This window comes from Spodoptera frugiperda, chromosome 1 (assembly GCF_023101765.2).
Source record: "Spodoptera frugiperda isolate SF20-4 chromosome 1, AGI-APGP_CSIRO_Sfru_2.0, whole genome shotgun sequence".
Taxonomy (NCBI): domain Eukaryota; kingdom Metazoa; phylum Arthropoda; class Insecta; order Lepidoptera; family Noctuidae; genus Spodoptera; species Spodoptera frugiperda.
The window spans coordinates 1,848,796-1,870,776 of record NC_064212.1 but is presented as its reverse complement, the minus strand read 5'-3'; the positions used below and the strand labels follow the sequence as shown (position 1 = coordinate 1,870,776).

The 21,981-nt window shown below is 35.8% G+C and overlaps 1 protein-coding gene across 3 annotated transcripts in view; it reads right to left on the bottom strand.

The window, feature by feature from the left end:
- Positions 1-21,981, bottom strand: part of LOC118273121 (endonuclease/exonuclease/phosphatase family domain-containing protein 1) — a 262,956-nt gene that overhangs the window by 18,025 nt on the left and 222,950 nt on the right. The window contains exons 2-6 of one of the 3 annotated variants that reach the window (XM_050696313.1): positions 20,501-20,616; positions 20,111-20,401; positions 17,381-18,065; positions 15,609-15,758; positions 4,090-4,250 (exon numbers count right to left, since the gene is read on the bottom strand). In XM_050696313.1, coding sequence (XP_050552270.1) covers positions 4,090-4,250; positions 15,609-15,758; positions 17,381-18,065; positions 20,111-20,401; position 20,501 — 1,288 coding nt within the window. In that variant the 5' untranslated portion in view covers positions 20,502-20,616. Of the gene's footprint in view, positions 1-4,089; positions 4,251-15,608; positions 15,759-17,380; positions 18,066-20,110; positions 20,427-20,491; positions 20,675-21,981 lie in introns of those variants that run through there. The other 2 variants (XM_035589919.2, XM_035589920.2) reach the window with 2 other exon arrangements.

Here is a 21,981-nt window from a genome sequence, read left to right as displayed (position 1 = left end):
GCTGAAGATTGGGAAGATTTCAGTGGCATACTATGTCTTGTGTAAGCCTATATAGCAGTGGACAGAACTTATTTATTTTCCAAGTTATGAGTACTTTGTAAGAATATTTAGACACACAGAAGACACCACTGACAAACGGTGAAGAAAAATGTCGTAGGGAAGCCTCCGGGCTTATCACTTCTAATTATATGAATGGTCAAACCTTCTCTGTGCGACCCTTTGGGTCAGCGGTGGCCACTTACAGGCTGTCTATGTAAGCATGTAATAAAACATTAACAATAATCTAACATCAAGCATTGAGAAATAGTTTTCTACCGTAACTGCATATTTACAAAAGTATTTTTTTATAATCGACAGTCTATTCTAAGCTATCAGACTATTGCCAATAATTTGTCAGCGTTTTTAAAAAACCTAATGATAGGTACTTTGGTAGCTAATTGAATTTGTCTAGGTATGTGTTTTTAGAAGATAGCTACTTATCTTTCGCGCTGAATAATTATTTAAAACTACGTTTGTTTCGTAATAAACACAATTCGTTTTAGCTTTTAATGAACTGTGGGGTTTTAATGTATTCATGTAATTTACATAGTTTAGGTTTAAACAATTAATTTACTGTTGTGTCTTCTTAATTTACTCAAGACCATGTTTTAATCAGATTGGAATTGACACAAAAGTGAATTGAAAATTAGAAACCGAACCTATTAAATTGGCTAAGCTAAAAGGCTGCTAAAACAAGATGACAAACGGTAGATAAAATCAAAGACAAATCATTTATTCCAATTAAAACATAAATAAGTCCTTTTGAAATGTCAACAAATAAGGAAATAAATAATAGAATGTCAGTCTGTCCGTCAGTGAAGCTAGGTGGTCGTTCCAGTGTAGCTAGAGATTGCCAATACATAAGAAAATCAAACACCGATTAGGAATAATAATACTAGTATTAGAACTCGAAACGGGATATTTACCATGTTTTTCTATTTTTATGAGTGTCCGATATTTCGGCACTGTTGCAAGCGCCATGATAACGGATGAAAAAAAAAGAAAAATAATAATTGGAGAAGAAATAAATTACCTAATTGTATGTAACTATGTACGATGTACGCAACATGCGTCACCATCTACTTGGATTACTGCCTGCCCTGGATTCTAAATTACGTATCCACTAAAGATTGATCGAATTACATGTCATACATCGAATGTCTCAGCTACTAAGGTAACCTTAATTGGGGTACAAGTAAAACGTGAATCGAGCTAATTTCACACTAAAAATTTCAGCATTTGTCCGTCAAACACGCTGAAACTACTGAACGGATTTTGATGCAATTTTGTATACAGACAGGGTATGAGTTGACTTGTGTGATATGATTTTTTTTTCTTTTTATTCCACGGGCGAAGCTACTAGCAGAAGGTATTCAAGTAATAATTAGGTTTGTCTGTAGAATTGGTGGCCAGGCTTAAGGCAATTTAACGTCTTATCTCAGAAGCGCAGAAATGAAAGATTGGCAATTTCAAAGATAACTGATATTCACGACCAAAATTAGTAATTGAGCTCAATTTAACATCTAGACAGATTGACAAATTAGAAATCAAAAATGTATGATCATCATCATCATTATTATATCATATGTATCATCGTATCAGCCACAAGATGTCTACTGCTGTACATAGGCCTCCCCCAATGACTTCCAGATAGACCAGTTTAAAAACGACCTGCATAATTACATACAGTGATCAGTTATTCTTTAGTCGTTAATTAGAAAACAACTAACCAAGAATAAACCTCGTGATTCACAGTCGTGAACACAATCATGAGACCAAGGTGCCAACGAGGAAGACACAACAATAACCAACAACCTTGATACACTCCACTTCAATAACTACAAGTTAAAAATTTATCGGCAAAAAATTCCACAGTTATTTAGCAGATAACTGAAAGATTGCGTAACTTACAAACTACTATTCAGTGTATTATCGCCGGTTATTTACCAAACACGATGTAAACATTCACGCATGCGCGGTTCGAGGAAACGCAAGCGCAGAAATGCATAACCGCACATTTAGCGTGCGCCGACGCACCAAAACTCGATGTTTACTTTTATAACGTTTGCATACAAATTTTGGGATGCCAGAAAATAGGATTCTATTTCGGAATATAGGTGGGATTGTTTCGTAACAAATCTGGTGGTTAAAGTCTAGTTTCAAGGGAGAAAATGAGCTCGATGGGGCGGTAACAAGGATTTGTATCAAGTCAAAATAATACAGCCTATCACACTAATATTATAAATGTGAGTTTTTTTTGTTTATTTTGATATTTATTCGTGAAATACGCTGAACTTATATGTACGTACTTTTTATGCCACGGGAACGAAAGCGAAGCTGCTGGCTAGGAATTATAATATTATGAGTCACTTTCATTGAAATTCAATTAAGGGCTCGCATTTTTTAACATTTTACTATAGAAAAAGTTGTTAATAGTTACTAAACATGAAACAAAATACAGTAACATAGAACATGGTTCGCGAAAGCAGCACTTCCAAAATTTTATCTCCCTGATCTACCTCTTCACCTTGGCAGCATTATCGATGTATCCAAGTTAAAGGTGTGATAAGGCTATCGATCGTCACGAAATGGACTTAGCCCTGATTAGAACAAACATCTGACGGTTTCATGAAACACCCAAAAATTTTTAAATCACTAATGGAAACTATACCTTAGCTTTTAGAGAATAAAGTCGCATTTAATGTGTTTATATTGGATTCGGATATGGACTATTTTGGAATGCAATAATCATTCTGATGGTTTCGTGTAACAAACGTTTTAGTCATTAATGAAAAGTAAACTTTAGTGTTTGGAAAATAAAGTCATTATTAACTTTGTCTTTGTATTTCAGATATGGGCTATTTTGGTATGCAGTTTATTAGTATTGTTGTACTAAATGTATCAAGGAAGTCAGAGAAGTATGTAAGTAGTGTACTAAATGGAGCTGTGGTTTTTGCTTATCAGTACAGGAAAATGTAAGAGTACGTTTGTATGTTTGTATGTCATTATAATAACTAGGACCATAATTATTTAGATACTGGACTATTTACAAAACAACTGTTTAAAATAAAGTTTCTTAAATTATTTAAAACATCGGTTTTCTCTGAGCTTTCCTTAGTCGACTATTCATATCAGCTCATCTCCTAGCTACAAACTATCTACAAACAACATTTCAACATTATAGACCCAGCAGTTTCGGAGCAAAAGCGTAAAACACGAACAGACAAGCAAACAAACAAGGCATTGTACCATATTATCTTTTAACGACCTCCAACGGATCTTGTTACCTTCAATATAACCAATAATAATGATATTGTAGCCATTATACAATATTCTATTGATACTTGCTATATATAGTAGCTAACGGTATTCAAATATTACAGTAGTCAATACGAGACTATGTGGGTTGTCTGATAAATAGATAAACAGTCGAACGTAGGTGTATAGTACTCGTATTACGCACTGATCTGAATCTGTATAATAACAAAATTGAATACCTGTATATATAGAATGTATAGGCAACTAAGATATTTGGTACACAATAAGGAAAATAAATATTGATTTAGTACATAGTACATAAGTAAAGGTTAAAATATGTGTAGCTTAAGAGTCGCTCTTGAATTAGAAATCTTAAATATGATAGATCAGATCAGACATTAAAGTGTGGGAGAGCCATGCTTCGGCACTTTTGTGCCGGCTCGACTGGAGTGAAAACCGACAAAACCGACGTTACCGGAGGCCCGATTACCCCCCTTCCCAATCCCCGATTCCCCAACAACTTTAAATTCCTAACCCCCAAAAGGCCGGCAACGCACTTGTAACGCCTCCGGTGTTTCAAGTGTCCATGGGCGGCGGTGATTGCTTACCAACGGGTGATACGTCTGCTCGTTTACCGTGTTCCATAAAAAAAAAGATATTTGATACATAGCAAGAAAAATAATTTCCAATTCGCGGACCATATTTTGTCTTCTGCTTACTGCTAACTTAGAGATAAATCACCACATTTCCATTCCATTGCGGGTTTTTCACTGTAAATAAAGTGGAACTTACCTTGAGGAGCAACAATGTATCGTTCGCTTCGCAATGCTGTCAGCTCGGAGACAAGGCGCCGGGCATCAGGGGCTTCTGTGAGGAGACAGACCTGGTCCAGGTCGATATCTTCCACCGTGATACCTTTGGTCACCGAGTCGTATATGAAACCTAACTGTCGGCTGTAACAATAAGAAAAGAAATACTAGTTAACGATGGAGATAATTTAATTATAAAGACTATAGATAAAATTAAATGGGAAATGATTTGTTTTTATGGTTGAAGTCGTAATTCTGGAAAAAATAACTGCGCAGGGTCATAATCTGGCGTGTTCGGGTATCGTAGTTAGGATACCAAAAAAAAATTAAAATCACCCACCCCACTGGTCACAGTTTCACCGCATAAGTAGGTCTAACAGAACAATATGTTATCTGAGGAATTTTTTAAGGGACAAAAATCATTCAATGACTTCTCCCGCCTTGGATGAGGCGAGAGGTAGTGTCAGACTCTTACTGACTAAAAACCACCTCGTTCCTACTCCTGCTTTTCGAGCCGGAGCCCCGGTAAACCGCTAGGTAGACCGCAGCTCCGGTATACACAAAGGTACAGTTGCATAATGGTGGACTAATGCTGTTAGCATTCCTTTCCAGTCAACAAAATGTATCGGATTCCCAATAACAGTAACAGTACGAGTTATAATAGTTTCTATTGTTTGTCAACATTCGCGTTCTCTAACGTAGGACTCATAAAGTAACTGTGAATAGCTTTTAGAGCAAATTAATCGAGAAACTTCAACGTATCAAACCAACTCGGCTTGTACCTTTGCGACTAGTTCGCATGCACATGCTGTTGAAAATTATGGGCCCCAATCGTGCCACGAAACTAATCGAATTACCCCGAACGGTTGCGTGTCAGTCGTTTAACCCAATTAATGATAATTGTGACAGAAGCTTTTACAACATGGTATAAAGAGCAATAAATTATCAAAGACTAATTAAATTAAACACATTTAGCTTTGTAATGACATAATAAAACAAAGAGATAACATAATTATCACAGTGCGGCTGCTGTTTATGTTGGGTTCGACACCCGTATTGTTATTGGTGTCAAAGATCAAAGTATCATTGCGGTTATCGGTTTGGGGATGCCGGCAGGACCGTCAAACTGTCTGTACCCTTAGTACGAGTTTGCTTTACGTTGAACGAAACGCGAAACGAGAGCAGCGTTCAGCACTCTGATTGGCCAACGCATGAAGCAACCAATTAGAGCACCGAACGCGCTCTAGTGGGTAGCTTCGTACTGAGGGTACTGATATCTTTAAACATAAATAAGTTATTTTGATTTTGATCTGATGATATAAACATTAAATTTCTTTAGTGCACGTCATAACACAGAGAATAACACAGTACCTAAACCAACACAGTCCTATTACTGAAATCAATTATTTATTTTATATTATTATGTTATCTATTTTATTTTTATGTTGTTTATTTGAAAAGCTATAAATAAGTTCAATTGTTTAGGTGCCTCTCCAAAATCTTATACCTAATAGCCAAATTGATCAAGTACTTCGGGTAACAAGAAGTTATATTATGTTATTAACTTTCACAAAATAGGCAATGGTTTACGGTATATCATTACACCATGAGAATAACATCTAACAGTCACATAACACGAACAGTTTCAATTTCAATGGTCGAAACACGTGCAATATTAATTCGAAAGTTAATTGAATGAAATGGCCATAGCCCATGGCATACGTAAACGACGGTTAAGAGCTCAATACTTTATGAGACCATGAAGCCATGACAGTTAGTTCTAAATGTTTGAATCGAAATGTTGACAGGTAATACAGTCATGCAGGAGTCAGGACTAAGGATATAGGCAACTACAGTGTGGTCAGGTCGGGTATTTCCTTACAGTCTGACTGCACGGTTGGTGCGGTGGCTGGGCAACCGGCTGCCGCGCAACGTGTAGCGGGTTCGATTCCTGCACGAAGCAACTCTTTGTGTGATCCATAAATTGTTGTTTCGGGTCTGGGTGTCATGTGTATGTGAATTTGTATGTTTGTAAACGCACCCACGACACAGGAGAAAATCCTAATGTGGGGCAACGTTTTATAAAATAAAAAAAAGTCTATCAAAAAATATGGCCAAAATAATTATAGAATAAAATAGAATAGTCATTTATTTCTGAGTATATGGTATACATGGAGATCTTAATATAATATGAATAGTTTCACATAACTACCGTTGTCGGTGTAGAATGATTAATTCTTTATAAATAAAATAACATTATGGTATTAAATTCAACATTTTGGTATTTAAACAATTATCTATACGTCTATATCATATTAGAAATTGCTATCATTATGTGGCGACACATATCAAGTGACAGATGACAGAAGTCGCACATAGACGATCGACGATCAAATCAACGGATGACGTTATAAACCCTACATCGCACATATGAAGTTTACATGCGAATAAACATGGGATAGAAAATCCCAACGAACAACTGTTGGGCAGAAAGCACGCCAGGCATGATCACCTCGACTGGTCGGAGGAAGGAATCTCCTTTACTTAGGGAATTTTGCTCACTGTTCACTAAATTAAAAAGCCAGTTAAGTTTGGATTGGACTTCATAAAAGTTTAAACAAAATGTAACTAAAATAATTAACTCGAGTACCTATTAATTAAATACTAGTGGTCGCCTAGTGGTCGAAATTCGACCATATACGATTTAATTTACAATACCACTTTCCATACGTTCAAGGATAATTTTTATTTAACAAATTGCTATTAGTTTTGTGAAATTCAAATTAATATATTCCGGCGGATCATGAATAACCAAACCTCCTTCAATGAGAAACCTCTTTTCATATGAGACGTGAGAATATCATCGCAATGTCTATCAACTTTGACGTTTTGTCAAATACGATACTATGCATGGTAGTGTGTGTAATGTTTTATTTATTGATTTAATGTACTTTATAAGCATTATTTTTGAAAAATATTAGCATTTTTCACTTCTCCTACACATAAACTATAAGTGTACCAAATTTTATGCTCCTACGTCCGCGCAATTTTCGTAAAAAGGTTCCGAAAGTTTTTGCATCACGTATTAATATATAGATTACACTATAAATAACATTGATAAATAAATATTTTTTTAACAATTTTTTGTTACCAAGTAACTTTTTAAAACTGCACCAGTTTCATTTAATTGACCTCATTTCTGAACGCGAACGCGCTTGTCATTAAATGTCAAAGTTCGTGCATTCGAATGATGACTCATTATGCATAGCGTAAATTAATTAAGAAGCGATAAAACTAATTATATTTTATCTGTAAGGTCATTTTAAAAATTATTGCGCGATGGACAGTTTCCATGCCCGTATAGAGCAAATATTTGTATGATCTGTAGGTACTAGTAGTACTAGGTAGTACCGAGATTTAAAGAGAAATTAGTTTTTTTGTCAGTTACACATACATAAGAATAAAAATACCTATATTTGCGTTAAACTAACTATCCTATTTGCGTTAGCATGTTAGCAAAGCTTTTATCGTTTTTTTAATGTCTGGAATAATATCTAGAAATTTACCGGAGAAAAATCATAGCATAACACACGTGAATAAATAATAATTGACCTTCCAACTTAATAGTAATTATATTACATTTTTTTCTTATCCTTTTGTGGGCACCATAGAGTCCCGGGCCTTTGGAAGGCGTACATCGTAAAAGGGGCTAAAACCAACTCGCAGAGGCCCGTTAAACAATTTTAATGTATAAATAAACATAAACATGTTCAATTTTATTTAAACTAATATATCAAATACTTATTTAATTTCTACACTTGACATTTATCAAAAGAATTTCCCAGTGAACGAGTAATCGAGTATAGAAGCAAATTGTTATTTAAAACTTGATATAAAATCGATAATTACCTCAACTATGAACAGAGCCGACGTTCTTATCTTATCAATAAAACACGTGCACTGCATCGATCAACTGATTCCAAACAATGTACTATTATGGACATTCACATTGATTATGTAGTACGTGGAGTGATCACTACTTACCTATTTGAAATATCCCCATTTTACACGTCAAAGTCAAAATTATTTATTTCAAATAGACCAGGAAGACTTTTAAACGTCAAAGCAAATTAATAATATTAATAACGTCTGTCTGTCGGTCAGTCCTCTTGAAGCTACTTGCTCGTTCCAAAGTGTAGATTCCTATAGAGAAGAACGAGCAAGAAGCTCCATAGGTTACTCCTTTTCAATCAGATTCACAATATAATTTTAGGACGTTTTTTGAGGTGATATAAAGCTATATCGCTTTTTCTGAGTGCAAATTAAGCAAAAGATACATAGAAAAAGTTATAACTTATACAAGATAACATACGAAAGTCAAAGTCAAAATCTATTATTTCAATTAATCCTAAATTAGACACTTTTGAAACGTCAAATTGAATTGTCCGTCAATCTGTCAGTCAGTGAAGCTAGGTGCTCGTTCCAAAGTGTAGCTTCGAATGGAGAAGAACGAGAAAGAAACTCCATCGTTACTCTTTAAAAAAATAAAAAGATGAAACAGACAGTATTTACGTAAACTATTGTTGAAAATATAGTATTCAGGAAAAGATTAAGCAGAAACGAATTTTAACCACTAATCAGTGGCAAAAAAAGCTCTAAACAGACAGGAGTGGAAGGAGGGTAGGGAGGCCTTTGCCCTGAAGTGGGACGATCATGGCTGAAATCTAAATCCAATCAGTGGCAAAAGGCAAAACAAGAAACGTAACACACACAACAAACGGATCGATACAACAATTGAAATATGAATGTAAAATAACATGTTAGTATCACTCCATTTACAAATTACTCAGCGTTTATAATAACGACTGTGTACGTAGATAGACGAATTGAATAGTCCGCCATTGTAAGGTAGTCATTTTACAAAATAAACAATAGTTAATTGAGTTGATAACCCTGTACAAAGGGCAGGCAAGTGGGCAAGTGTTTTCCAAGTAGGTACATTTAACATTAATACCTACTGCTAGAATGGGTTAGCAGAAGTATTAAGTATATTCTGGTATGTTAAGTACAAGTATGGAGTTGTTCCATTTTTCCAGGTCGCTGAATGGATTACTCTCACTCACCGAAAACTGACGTGAAGCAACGCTCCCGTTGTGTTTCGTTGTATGAGTGCGGTTACTGGAGGCCCAATTACCCCCCTTACCCAATCTTCCCAACCCCGATTTCCCAACAACCCTTAAATACAACGAGATTCGGGTGTCCATGACCAGGTGATCCGTCTGCTTGTTTACCGGCTTATACCATAAAAACAAAACTAAAATAGAGTGCTAGGCGAATGTTTCAAAAGAAACAAGAACGTCTACCATAAATTGCGATAAACACGAAAACTAATAAACAGATGTTCATGCAACTTTCAACGATGTATAGTGTGATTAGTGATTTATAAGGATGAATTTAAAGTAAAAAAATATACATTGACAGAACTAAGACTGTGTGATGACGGCTTAATAATCTTCGTCTGGAGATAAGTGAGGCTGTGTGTGAGATAAATCACGTTTTCCTACGTTAATGCACTTGTTCTAGCACGGAACATGAGTATATACAGAGTATTATGTACCTGTGTGAGGATGACAAACTTAATATGAAAAAAATAAAAAACGCTTTTTGCCGCACTCAGAAACATTTAATGATTACTTAAACTGATCCTTAGTTACAATTTTGTTCCGTATATAATTGCTAAGGAAGGGGTTAAGTAAAAAAAGTAAATGACTCTGAGTATGGCAATTACAAACTTCAGTCAGTACTTTTAACTCTTCTACTGTTTTGATTTAAAAATCGTTATGGTAAGTTAATGACTTCAATATTTGGTCGGCAAATACAACATTTAATTTAAAACGTAGGTAAATAAACTAGTCAACTATTTTTCTTAGCGTTCAAACCATTTTCATTCAAAGTAAAATACTTCATGGACAAATCATATCTCCGGTCCCCTAAACAATGATGAAGCATTTGAGTGCCTAGGCATTAAATACTTGAACCTAGTATAATATGACGTCACAAACGGATTGCCATGCCTCCTTATCTACATTTAATATCACATTTTATGAGCGGAAATTCCCGTAAAAACAGACAAATTCTGACTACATTTGTCTCCGTCTATTTTAAATTAAGAGATGACAAAGAAATGTAAAATAAACACTACATTATATTGTCTTAAAGTTGAATGTCATTTGCACTTGTAATATTAGGATTTCATCACAAAACATAGATGAACAATTAGATTCACAGAATATTAGCTGGCTTTATTTAAATGCACATATAAGTGATACCATGGCCTCACAGAAAACTGATGTGAAATAACGCTTGCGTTGTGTACACCTGAAATCTCTAACCCCTCAAAATATTGGCAACTCTCAACGCACTTGCAACTCCTCTGGTATTGCGGGTGCCCATGGGCGGCTCCGATTGCTAACCATCAGGTGATCTGTCTGCTCATTTAACGCCCTATCTCATAAAAAAAGTACAGACGCACACTTGCGACTTTACGCTAAGAGCAATAAAAACGCAGTTATGCGCGGGCGCAGACGGAGTATAAGCAAGGGAAGTGCAAGGACATCTTTATATAAACTAAAGGACATTACACTATTGATAATCATGACGCACACTTGTTTCTAAGCAGATGTCGGAATGTCATACGCTTTTAAAAGGGTTAAGTAGAGATAGGTAGACATATTATTTATACGAAATGGTTCCCGTCAATTAATTCTTCTTATGTACTGTATATAGGATGTAATTATAGCAATTCATAAACTGAAAATTATTATTTTTTATAGTCAGTAAACGAGCAGACGGATCACCTGGTGGTAAGCAATCGCCACCGCCCATGAACACCCGAAACACCAGAGGCGTTACAAGTTGTTGTTGTGGTTGTTGGGAATCGGAGATTGGGAAGGGGGGTAATCACTCACACTACGCAAGCGTTGTTTCACGTCGGTTTTTTGTGAGGCCCTGGTATCACTCCGGTTGAACCGGCCCATTCGTGCCGAAGCATGGCTCTCCCACACTTAAAGTGTGTCCAGTGTAAAGATCCCAATAATATCTTGATCGATTTTGGGACATCGAATCCGATACTTATTGATTGACACATGACTGAGTCAGTACAATCTTTTTCCTGGTTTAAGAATAACATCCAAGACTATCTGCTCGGCAGTAGAGTTTGTGACCTTTTGAATAACTAGATAGAACAGATGTGCGGAGATATTCGTAATTTCACGTCTGGTTCTACTAAGAAACTAAGAATAGACGCTTTATTGTACGTATCGTAATAGTTTCATGGAATTTCATTCAGGAATTGGGTTTCTCAAATTCTCAATGGAGAATACGATCTTGTTTCTTAGTTATATTTATTACTAACTAGCGACCCGCCCTAGCTTCGCATGGGTGCAATGCATATTATACATAAAAACCTTCCTCTTGAATCGCTCTATCTATTAAAAAACCGCATCAAAATCCGTTTCGTAGTTTTCATCAGCGTGTCATGTCACCAGCGTGTGACAACGTCATACTCCTCTACGACATAGGAAGACATTGGAGATCACAATTTAAAATATTCAGGTTTATCAGAGAGCGCTGCTACCCGGTTTCCATTAAATGCGCAGTTTCTTAGTCTTCTCAGGGAAGAGAAATGACAAATGTTTTTTTTATGGAATATAGGAAACGAGCAGATGGGTCACCTGATGGTAAGCGAACAGTATTCTTCTGTACCACGGTATTCTTCTCTATCAAAACATTTACTTTAATAAATCCTTAAATAGCCACTTAGGAAAGGTGAAAATTGAATTGTCCGTCAGTCTGTCTGCCAGTGAAGCTAGTACTAGGTGCTAGGCGATCACAACATATCAGACGCTGGCTCAGGTCGTGGCAGTACACGTGACGGTAGCGATTAGATCCGCTCCGAGCGACGCGACGTAACGTTATTGCCATGAACAATCATTGAATTGTTCACTTTTTATAGCTCTACGATTTAATGTATGGTACCTTTGTTGAGGCTGAATATATGCAGGCTTTTCTTATTCTGTCTATATGTAGATTTCTGATATACTTCTGGAGTTATTGAGAGATTTTGGGCCATAGCTTTTTCGTACTTAAATTGAAGGTGGTGCAACAAACCACTTTTAATAAAGTTCCCGTTTTTGTTTTTACATTTAATGGATCGACGTTTATTTGGCCGCTATCTCGCCTGATGGTGATGATGCGGCCTACGATGGAGCACGTGTGCCCATAAGCAACCTATTCACTCGGGCTTTGAAGACACCCAGGTTATACCCATCAGAAAACACAGACTCCGGCAAGGAGTTCCATTCCCTAGTAGTTCGCACAAGTTCCTGTTAGTTAATTGAAGAATAATTTCATGTACCATGTGACATGGAAATATTTCCATAGCCCAGGTTTAGCATGAGCCCCATTTTGATTTACGAACTTGTGAGTTTTATCAACAAGCGAGAATAATTGTTGTGTGTGTATTAAAATTGTATGGTATTAGAAGTATTAGGCAGTTTATCACCGGCCATAATCAACTTCCGACTATGTAAATATGCTGTGTGGCACGGGTCACTAATGTACCAAGCATCCTGTCTATGTAACGGTAGTTAAATATCTGGTTTTACAACTTCGAGAGCTCATTGTCCTCGTCATCAAGGAGAAATGGATGTAATGCCCTCAATTTAAAATAATGACCAAGTATTTTCTAACATTTCTGTAAAAAAAAAACACATGAAAATGGTTGAAGATACGTGTGGCGACACATGACAAGTGACAGATGACAGAAGTCACACATAGAAGATCGTCGAACAAATCAACGGATGACGTCATAAAATCCTAGATCGCACATGTGAAGTTTACATGCAAACATGGATAGGACCCAAAATCCCAACCAACACCTGTTGGGCAGAAAGCCCGCCAAGCACGATCACATCGCCTGGTCAGAGAATCAGGTTTATCAGAGAGCACTTTTGCCCAGTGTCTGTTAAATGATCTTTTAGTCAGGTACTACACACGTGGAAAGAATAATCTATCATCATCAAGATCAAGAAAGACAAAATGTAAGAACCATTTCCACGAAGAAAATACGAATTACAAAGGCATGGAATAAATTACTACCATTTATTGTTACGGCTTAGTTTAGTATGCAACAAGTGTGTTCCTATTAAGGTGACATTGAGCAACCTCGTTAGGGTAAGGGGTGTGCGGTTCACCGCATTTTCCAACACTTTAGCTATGACCTTGGGGAATGTGGAACATTCTGTTCATAGTATCGTGAACTGATTGTTAGTGGAAAAGGACGTTATGAGCTATTTATGGAACCGATTTGTCACATCCATTTTATGTGTTTTTGAGTTATATCTGTGTAATATCTGTATATCCGTATATATTTATATAGGTTTTTTTTTGATGGTGGGAAATCATTCTATGATTTCTCCCGCCTTGGTGTGGGTGTGGCGAGAGGGAATGTCAAACTCTTACTGACTAAAAACCACCCCGTTCCTAGTAATGCTCTTCGAGCCGGAGCCCCGGTGACCCGCTAGGTAGTCAGCTAGTACTTAATTGTATAGGAACTCATTTATTTGCTGGTTTCTGACTTACGATAGTCTAGAGTCATATTACTTTATACAAATTTTCTGTGACATCCACTCACAAAGATGTAGAAGACACTCGGACACCCTATGTTCAGCTGTTGTCCTGTGGTTAATATGATGAAGACGACATAAAGTTACTACGAGCAAATGTGTCTATTACGCTTTTACGTCCAGAACGACTAAAGTCACCTCAATCTGTTTGAGGATTTACCTCAATTACCTAAAAATAGTCGACAAACTAGGTACTTTTTGTGCAGGCATCGTCACAGCCTCGCAGGCGTCAGTCAACTGTGAGAATAACAACCTAATAGGAGGTAAACAGTTCGGCGAACTGCAGTATAAGCCTGTCCAACAATCTATTTTTCCTTTGCATGTCACCAAGCTATTAAATAAAAGGCTTCGTGCTACCCACGCCTGCGTAGCTTGGAAGCGTGACATCGCGTAAGCGGACCGGTAGTTAGGACCTCTGTTTCCTGATGGGTATAACTTGGGTGTCTTCAAGGCTCGAGTGAATAGGTTGCTTATGGGCAGACGTGCTCCACCGTAGGCCGCATCATCACTTACCATCAGGTGAGATAGCGGCCAAACGTCGACCCATTAAATGTAAAAAAAAAAAAAAAAACCTCTGTCATGTACATAGCGTAACTTCTGCAAGGCAAGGGTTTAAAAATAGAAGAGTTTGACGTTAATTAATAGCCAATTAATTTAAATCTTCTTTCATCGTCTTTGAGTTAAATAACTAGTGATATAACTGATTCATTGCCTTGCCTTCAAGAAATGAACGTAGGTACACCTTTTTAAAAGCCCAGCAACGCACCTGTGAGTCCTCTGGTGTTGCGGGTGTCCGTGAGCGGCGCTGATCGCTTACCATCAAGTGACCCGTCTGCTCGTATAGCCCCCTATTCCATAATAAAAAATGCAAGCATGGTTGCTGAGCAACGTGTATCAGTTTTGATGAAATGTCATCTCCAAAATCTATAACGAAATAGTCTCTAACAATTTTATATTTAAAATCGGTCGAATTTCAACCTCTAAGCAACCTAGATTCATTAAAATACGCAATCTAATCGCTACCAGCACTTGTAAACCATATCGATTATACTCGTTATCATTCAAATACTTCAAAACACGTGTTTTTCAATGACGTATTGCACCAACAATATGATCACGCGAACCGTTTTAAAGCACTTTACCTATAACCTGTCATGTGCAGACACCAGCACATCAAAGTATACTTTACCGTCAAACTTTCTGTAACAATTTCAATCTTAACGTTTTCGTAATAAAGTCGGAAATGTCTTGTTGTAATTTGTCAGGTCAGAACCGAGTCGCAAGTGAATCAATTTCATTTGAATTAGTTATGTCTGTATTTGTAAGCAAATCGATTCGAAAACTGTTTCACGATTATTATTACAGTCAGCACAGCTACGAGTATTTAGTATGCAGGTAAGAAAATAAAAGTTGTTTCAGTAGATATGACTTGGTTAAAAACTAAATAATTTAGGGCCGATTTTTCCAACGGCAGATAAGTTTTTTTGATTTTGAAGATCTTCCAAACTAAAAACAAATGTCAATTTTATTCTATAGTTAAGAAATGTCTTTTGTTTGTATTCGCCTGTGATAAATGATAAATAAATCGCGTCCCAGAGAAATGAATGACTATCTTGGATCGCGCAACGAAACAAATCCGAAGATGTTATTAAAGGAGAAAAAAAAAGAAAACGATAGTTTCCACTACCCTCGGTGAATTTAGTACAGGAGACAAAATGACTTATGGGAGAAGTCCCAGTTGTGCAGTCTCTTTTGTGCCTTTCTCCCAGCGATGATTCCTATAGTCTAATAGGTATTTCTTTAAGCCATGACTTACCTTTCTATTCGTTCAGACAAGCAGTACTGCCACCGTTGGCTATTGCACCTCCATTCCCTGACCCTCCTTAAAACGGGAGAGTTTAATTCATCACAGATGATCTTCAACGCGGCCTCTTCTAATACATCTTGTACGGCTATTAATGACAATCTGGTGAAGAAAAGGATAATTTGAATGAAGGTAATATAGTTATTGTTGATTTTCATGGTAGTTATAAGGCGACAAATGAGCAGTCAGGTCACCTGATAGTAAGCAATTTGATGGGCTATGACTAATTTCAACCCTAGAGGAGTTACAACTAGGCCCAATAGGGCAGATGCCTGATCCGGAGCTGCGGACTACTTAGCGGGTTTACTGGGGCTCCGGTTCGAAAAGCAGGTAGCAGCAGGTTTTGAGGGGGGTCATCCAATGATTCTCCCGCCTTGGGCGAAGCAAGAGGGAGTGTCAGACGCTTACTGACTAAATCACTCCGTTCCTTCTCCAGCTTTTCGAGCCGGGGCCTCGGTAAACCCGCCAGGTAGTCCGCACCTCCGGATAATGAGATATAATATGTAGGCTGTCGAGATAGGTCGCCATTCAGCAATTATTCTTATTAATAATTCTAATAATAATCTGGCGCAAGAAATTGTCAAAGGATTGACAGTTGCGTTATGGCGGCGGGAAACGCATAAAATAATAGGTTGCGGCGTGATAATAACAGGGAAATACTACATAATTGTTTAACTACCTACAGAATATGAAGTCCAAGGCGACTGACTGACAGAAATTGCTATATTTATATTACCTAGGCATTTAGTTCGACATTGACAGCTATATTACCTGTTTTGTAATGACATTTTAATTTTAGGTCTTTCTATGCTCCGAAATTACTGAACGGATTTTCATCGATTTTTCACAGTAGAATGAGATAGATGGAATCTACACTAATATTATAAAACTGCAGAAATTTTGTTTGAAAGCCCTAAAAATAAAATCTCCGAAAAATATCGCAGAGTCTTAGTACCTACAATGAATACGGATTTTAGGTATATGCTTATGTTCTCACTTGAAACGGTATGAGGAAATAAGCCTTCAGTTATGTAGGTATTCTACAGTTATATACATCACTATGTCATGTACCAAATGCATGAGTAAAATGATGCTATTTTCGGTTTTCCTTGACATTCTAAATTAAGCTTTACTGAACTAAATTATTGACTGATAAAATGTCTTTTTTGTTGTAGTTAAGACACGGACAGGAACATCAGGCTCTAGAATAAACTGAGACTTCCTAATAAACCTACTGTCACCATTTGAATTGGTGTCGAACTTAAAGACTGTGTTCGCTTGGCCTCTTTCAATCATTTCACTAACAAGAAGAATTAGTTGGATGAAACCTTATCCGTTCTATAAAGAATATTATTGTCAGCATTAATTGCTTCAATTATTTCTATAATTGGCATGTGAAGTTATTAGAGATTTTCTACAGGGCCATGAAAATGTTTACAATAACAGGTGTAAATCAAAACGTTGACACAACAATGTGATTTCATTCAGAACGAAATGTGGGAAAAATACTTACTATTGACTATATTAAGGTGATATATTTATGAAACTAATGGAATACTGAGGACATTTAAACGACGTCTTCTGCTCCAAAGAAATAAGGTAACATTTAGGTTGCACAATGGAAATTAATATTAAATCATAAAATGTGTTTGTCTTCAAAATCTTACTTAGATGAACTAATGGACTTTAATATTACAATTCCATAACAATAACTAGTTACTTACTTATTTTCCAAAATAGTCCTGCAGACAACTTCTCTTACACCAGGGTTAGTTATCTTCTCCACACTAAGCTCATGAAGATTCCACGAGGCAAGTCGACAACATCTTACTCCGTCTCGCTCATACATAAAGTTCTCTTCTACAATAGGCCTATGTGAGTATGCGGATAGCAAGTCCAAAATATCATTCACTGGTACGGTAGCAAAACCATTTGGCAACGTCATTGGATACTTAGTGTTATTTGGCATTGATAAACTCTTTCTATGCGGTGGTGTTTTAGGAGTGCTCGAGACTCCATTCGGCATACCCTCCACCTCGTTCCAACCATTTACATGTCCATTGGTTAAATGTTGTACACTTTCACACTTTCTTGATTCCAAACTTAGGTGAGGTTTGACCGCACTTAGTCTCACAATATCCATTCCACGTACTTTAATTAGATCATCTAATGACTTAAAAGGGCCTTTTTTGTTACGGTAGTCTACTATGTTTGCGGCTATCTCTTGGTTGAGTCCCGGTACACATTGTAACTGAAATACACTTGATGAGTTTACAGAACATAGTTTGCTCTCAGACTGTATCCGTACACTGTCTAAGGACTGTGTCAATGAACTTGCTCTAGATATTTGTTTTCTTATATTTGTGCATATCTCTGGCCTTAGTAATTCTAGTTTTTCAGCACCTATACCTGAAAAGAAAACTCGGAGTTTAATTAAAGTTTATTATTAATTAACTAATAAATAATTTTTATGTTGTATAAAATACACAAAGAGAGGCTGTTTAGATTATTTAGCTGAATCATAATCACAATGTATGCAAACATGATTAAGGCTTGTTTATGTTTTATGACTGTTCATACATACTAATAAAAGAAAATCACTTGCTTAAGAACAAATTGCAGTAATTGTTCTTTGAATCATCACTATAAAATAATCTGAAACTAGTATACCACCTAATATTGTTACCTAACATTCATAAATTCTTTTTTAAAGTAAGGGCACATGATACGTCCACCTGTCAAGAGAATTGCTTACAAAAATTACTCGCAAAGTTCACTACATAGTATAAAACAAAGTCGCTTTCTCTGTCCCTTTATATGTTTAAATCTTTTAAACAACGCAACGAATTTTGATGCGGTTTTTTTTTCAATTGATAAAGTGAGTGTACATGCAAAATATGTCACCATTGCACCTATGCGAAGCTGGGGCGGGTCGCTAACACACTATATACTGGTTAAGGACAGCTCTGGTAATGCCCATAGGATATTACAGGACCGAATTAATATAAAATATTGCTTCATGCTTAATGAAGGTAAGTAATCCAGTACATCTTTTTTTGTGTTAACAAAAGTACTGACCTACTTAATCAAAACATAGTGTCATCTAAGTGAATTGAAAGTTGCAATTTTCAAGCATACACTGACTCATAAAAACAAAGAAGAATACTATGTTCCTAGTAATATCACTTGAAATAAGCCTAAAAAGTAATTTATCTATACTAGTTATATAATAATAGATGCATATATTAAAAGTTTTATAAATTAAAACTCGAAGAGTTCGTTAGTGCTACAATGCTAATCTGCAGAACTACTAAATAAATAATTTTTGTGGTAAGGGCCTATAAATCGTCAATAGGAGCCGAGCAGGGCAGATAAAAAATTATGACTTGGTAGGTAATTTTAATGACTGGTGAATGCCAAATTCACATTAAGTCCACCTTTGTATGATTATACATAAAGTGTAAAATAAAATAAATAAATAAGTGTAATTAAATTTTAGAAAATAATACATTTTGCATAAAAAGTTTTATGTTATTAAAAGAAAACTGAAATCTTTTATATGAGATTATTTAGATATGACAGGCGATAGTAAGAGATAGTTTATCAAGAAGATAATTAATATATTATCTTGTCACTACCGTTGATAACTGTACTTTTATTGAATAAAGTCTATTGCTATATTAAAATGACAGATTTTATTTTAAAATAAAAAAATATGAGTAGTATTTTGATCAATTGGATTTTGAGTGATTATTTTGAAATTTAAAACAACATAAAAGTAAATTAAACAACATGTAACTTACTTTTTCTTATGATACTCTGACATTTTTACTTTCAGGGACAATGGTACCTAATTTTATTTTAAAATGTGTTTCAATTAATATTCTAGTGATCTGCCTACAAACATTTGTGAATGTGAATATTCATTACATAAGTAAAATGTACCATTCTGTGTATGTAATATTTTAGTTTATAATAGTATAATATTAACATAAATATTAATAATAATTGATTTAAAGTAGAATCTAAATCTTAATCAGTAGAGGTTGTTACAAACTGCATAAAATACATATGTATTAAGTATTTTTATTATATTTTGCATACTACAATCTCTGTTTTGAATAAGTACTTTATTAGACTGAACCATTGTTTTCTGAATCGGATACTTTAACCTGATAATATAGTACACTCTCAGTTTCTGCTTAGTTCATTATTTTCATGAAATTAGCCTTGTATTGGTAGATAATTGCCGAAGTAGTAGTGTGTTAAAATTACTAATTATTAATGCATGAATTGATGCCTTGACACACTTGTAAGGAAGCCCTATTCATCATCAAATTAACTTGTTAAAACTTAAACATTAGTTACACCATTAATTGTGTTAATAACACTAAATAATTATGTGAAAACCAGGAGTAAAAATACTGGTCTCGAGGAAGTCGCCTCTTATTTACCTGAAACAAGAGCGAGGTCGTCTACTCGCTTGAATCGGCCTATCATTTGCCGATGCCTGACTATTTCTCGCGCCAACTGCCTGTTCACGCCAGGCAGTGTCATCAGCTGCTCCTCCGTCGCCGTGTTCACGTTCATCAGCTCCGGGTAGTCCTCGGAAGGCGGCAAATTGAACGTGTGACTCAAACTGGATTTGTTCAGTTTACTCCGACGGACGAACCTCCGGAAAGAGCTCCTTCGACCACTCTTGCTCAACACGGAGCTTGGACTTTGCCCCATCTCGTTGGCCGCCACTTCGAAATTATATATCGATCATAACTACACTAATTTTAAATTTCACTATAGACATTTGATGAAAAAAAAAACTATTAATAGAATTTTACGTTACTCACTAGCACAGAATAATCACGAGCACTTTTAGGTATTAGAATAAACGGCCTATTCTAACACTTATCACCACATTTATCACCTGGTAAGCATGAAAATAATTACGGTTACAGGAAAAAACCTACAGTAGCCACATACAGCTCCTCGTCATCAAATAAAACGCAACAATGAAATGAAGTTACAGAAATTGACAGTTTAAAATGACAAAAGATAACGAGTAGTGATGTACCAACTTCGCGATAGCTAACTCGATTTTATTCGATTGTAGTTACACTGAAATATCGAATTGTTATGTAAATCTATGGAAGTAGCAAACCGACCACAGACCTGTGACTGCTTTATACCAATTACTAAAGAAATCCAATGGATATGAAATACCTATGAAAAAATCTTGCTAGATATACTTAAAAGTTTTTGTAATGGTGGATTGAACTAGGGATATTAAGCATGGGAGGGGATATGAAGTGATACCACGGCCTAGAAAACCAACGTGAAATAACGCTTGCGTTGTGTTACTTTATGTGAGTGAAGTTACTGGAGGCCCAATTCCCAACCTTCACAATCCTCGATCCCCCAACAACCCTTAAATTCAATTCAAACGCACTTGTAACGCCTCTGATGTTTTAAATGTCCACAGGCGGCGGAGATTGTTTAACATCAGGTGATCCATGGGCTGGTCTACTGGTTTACCCATAAAAAAAATTGTGGAACAGAAACTAAATATATTTTTGTCATTCTAGATATCGATATTTTTAATTTAAAAATAGGTACTATAATTATCTTAGTCCTATATTTGTATAAATTTTAATTGAAATATTGATATTTTAATATTCATTATTTAATCTACAGTTACTTTAAAAACAAGCTATAAATAAAAGAGTCTGGCCAACGAAACACAGGTACTGTCAAAACATGATTGGATAGGATAAATTATTTTTTTATTATACTTAGCTAATGTTACTCAAAATATGATTACTATTCTTCACCAAATTAACACATTTTACTTTCACTGTATTTAGTACAAAAACATTGCTAGAATGTTGTCATATCCATGTTTCTTAAATCTAAGAGGTAAGTTCTACGTTTTAACTACATGAATGCTCACAATTAACGCCAGTAGCCAAGAAACGGGCGCCGTAGCAGAATCCAACAAGGACGGATTATTATTATATTTTCATAGATATTTAATGTCTATTGGGTTTGTTGAGGATAATAATCGTGGCTCTCATAAACGTAACTTACTTTGTTTTCACCTCACTACAAATATAATATTTTGACACACATTAACTTGACACTTGACAGTTTTGAAATTTACTGCGAGTGTGAATTATAGAGAGATCAGAGAGAACTAATAAATAAGTATAGAGGAACGTTGCCATCAAGAAGAAGAAGAAGAAAAAAAAAAGTATAGAGGAACTGTGAATACTGATTCTGAAAAACAATAACACCTTTAATTTATTTCGTCTAAATCGTTATTGTTAGTTTT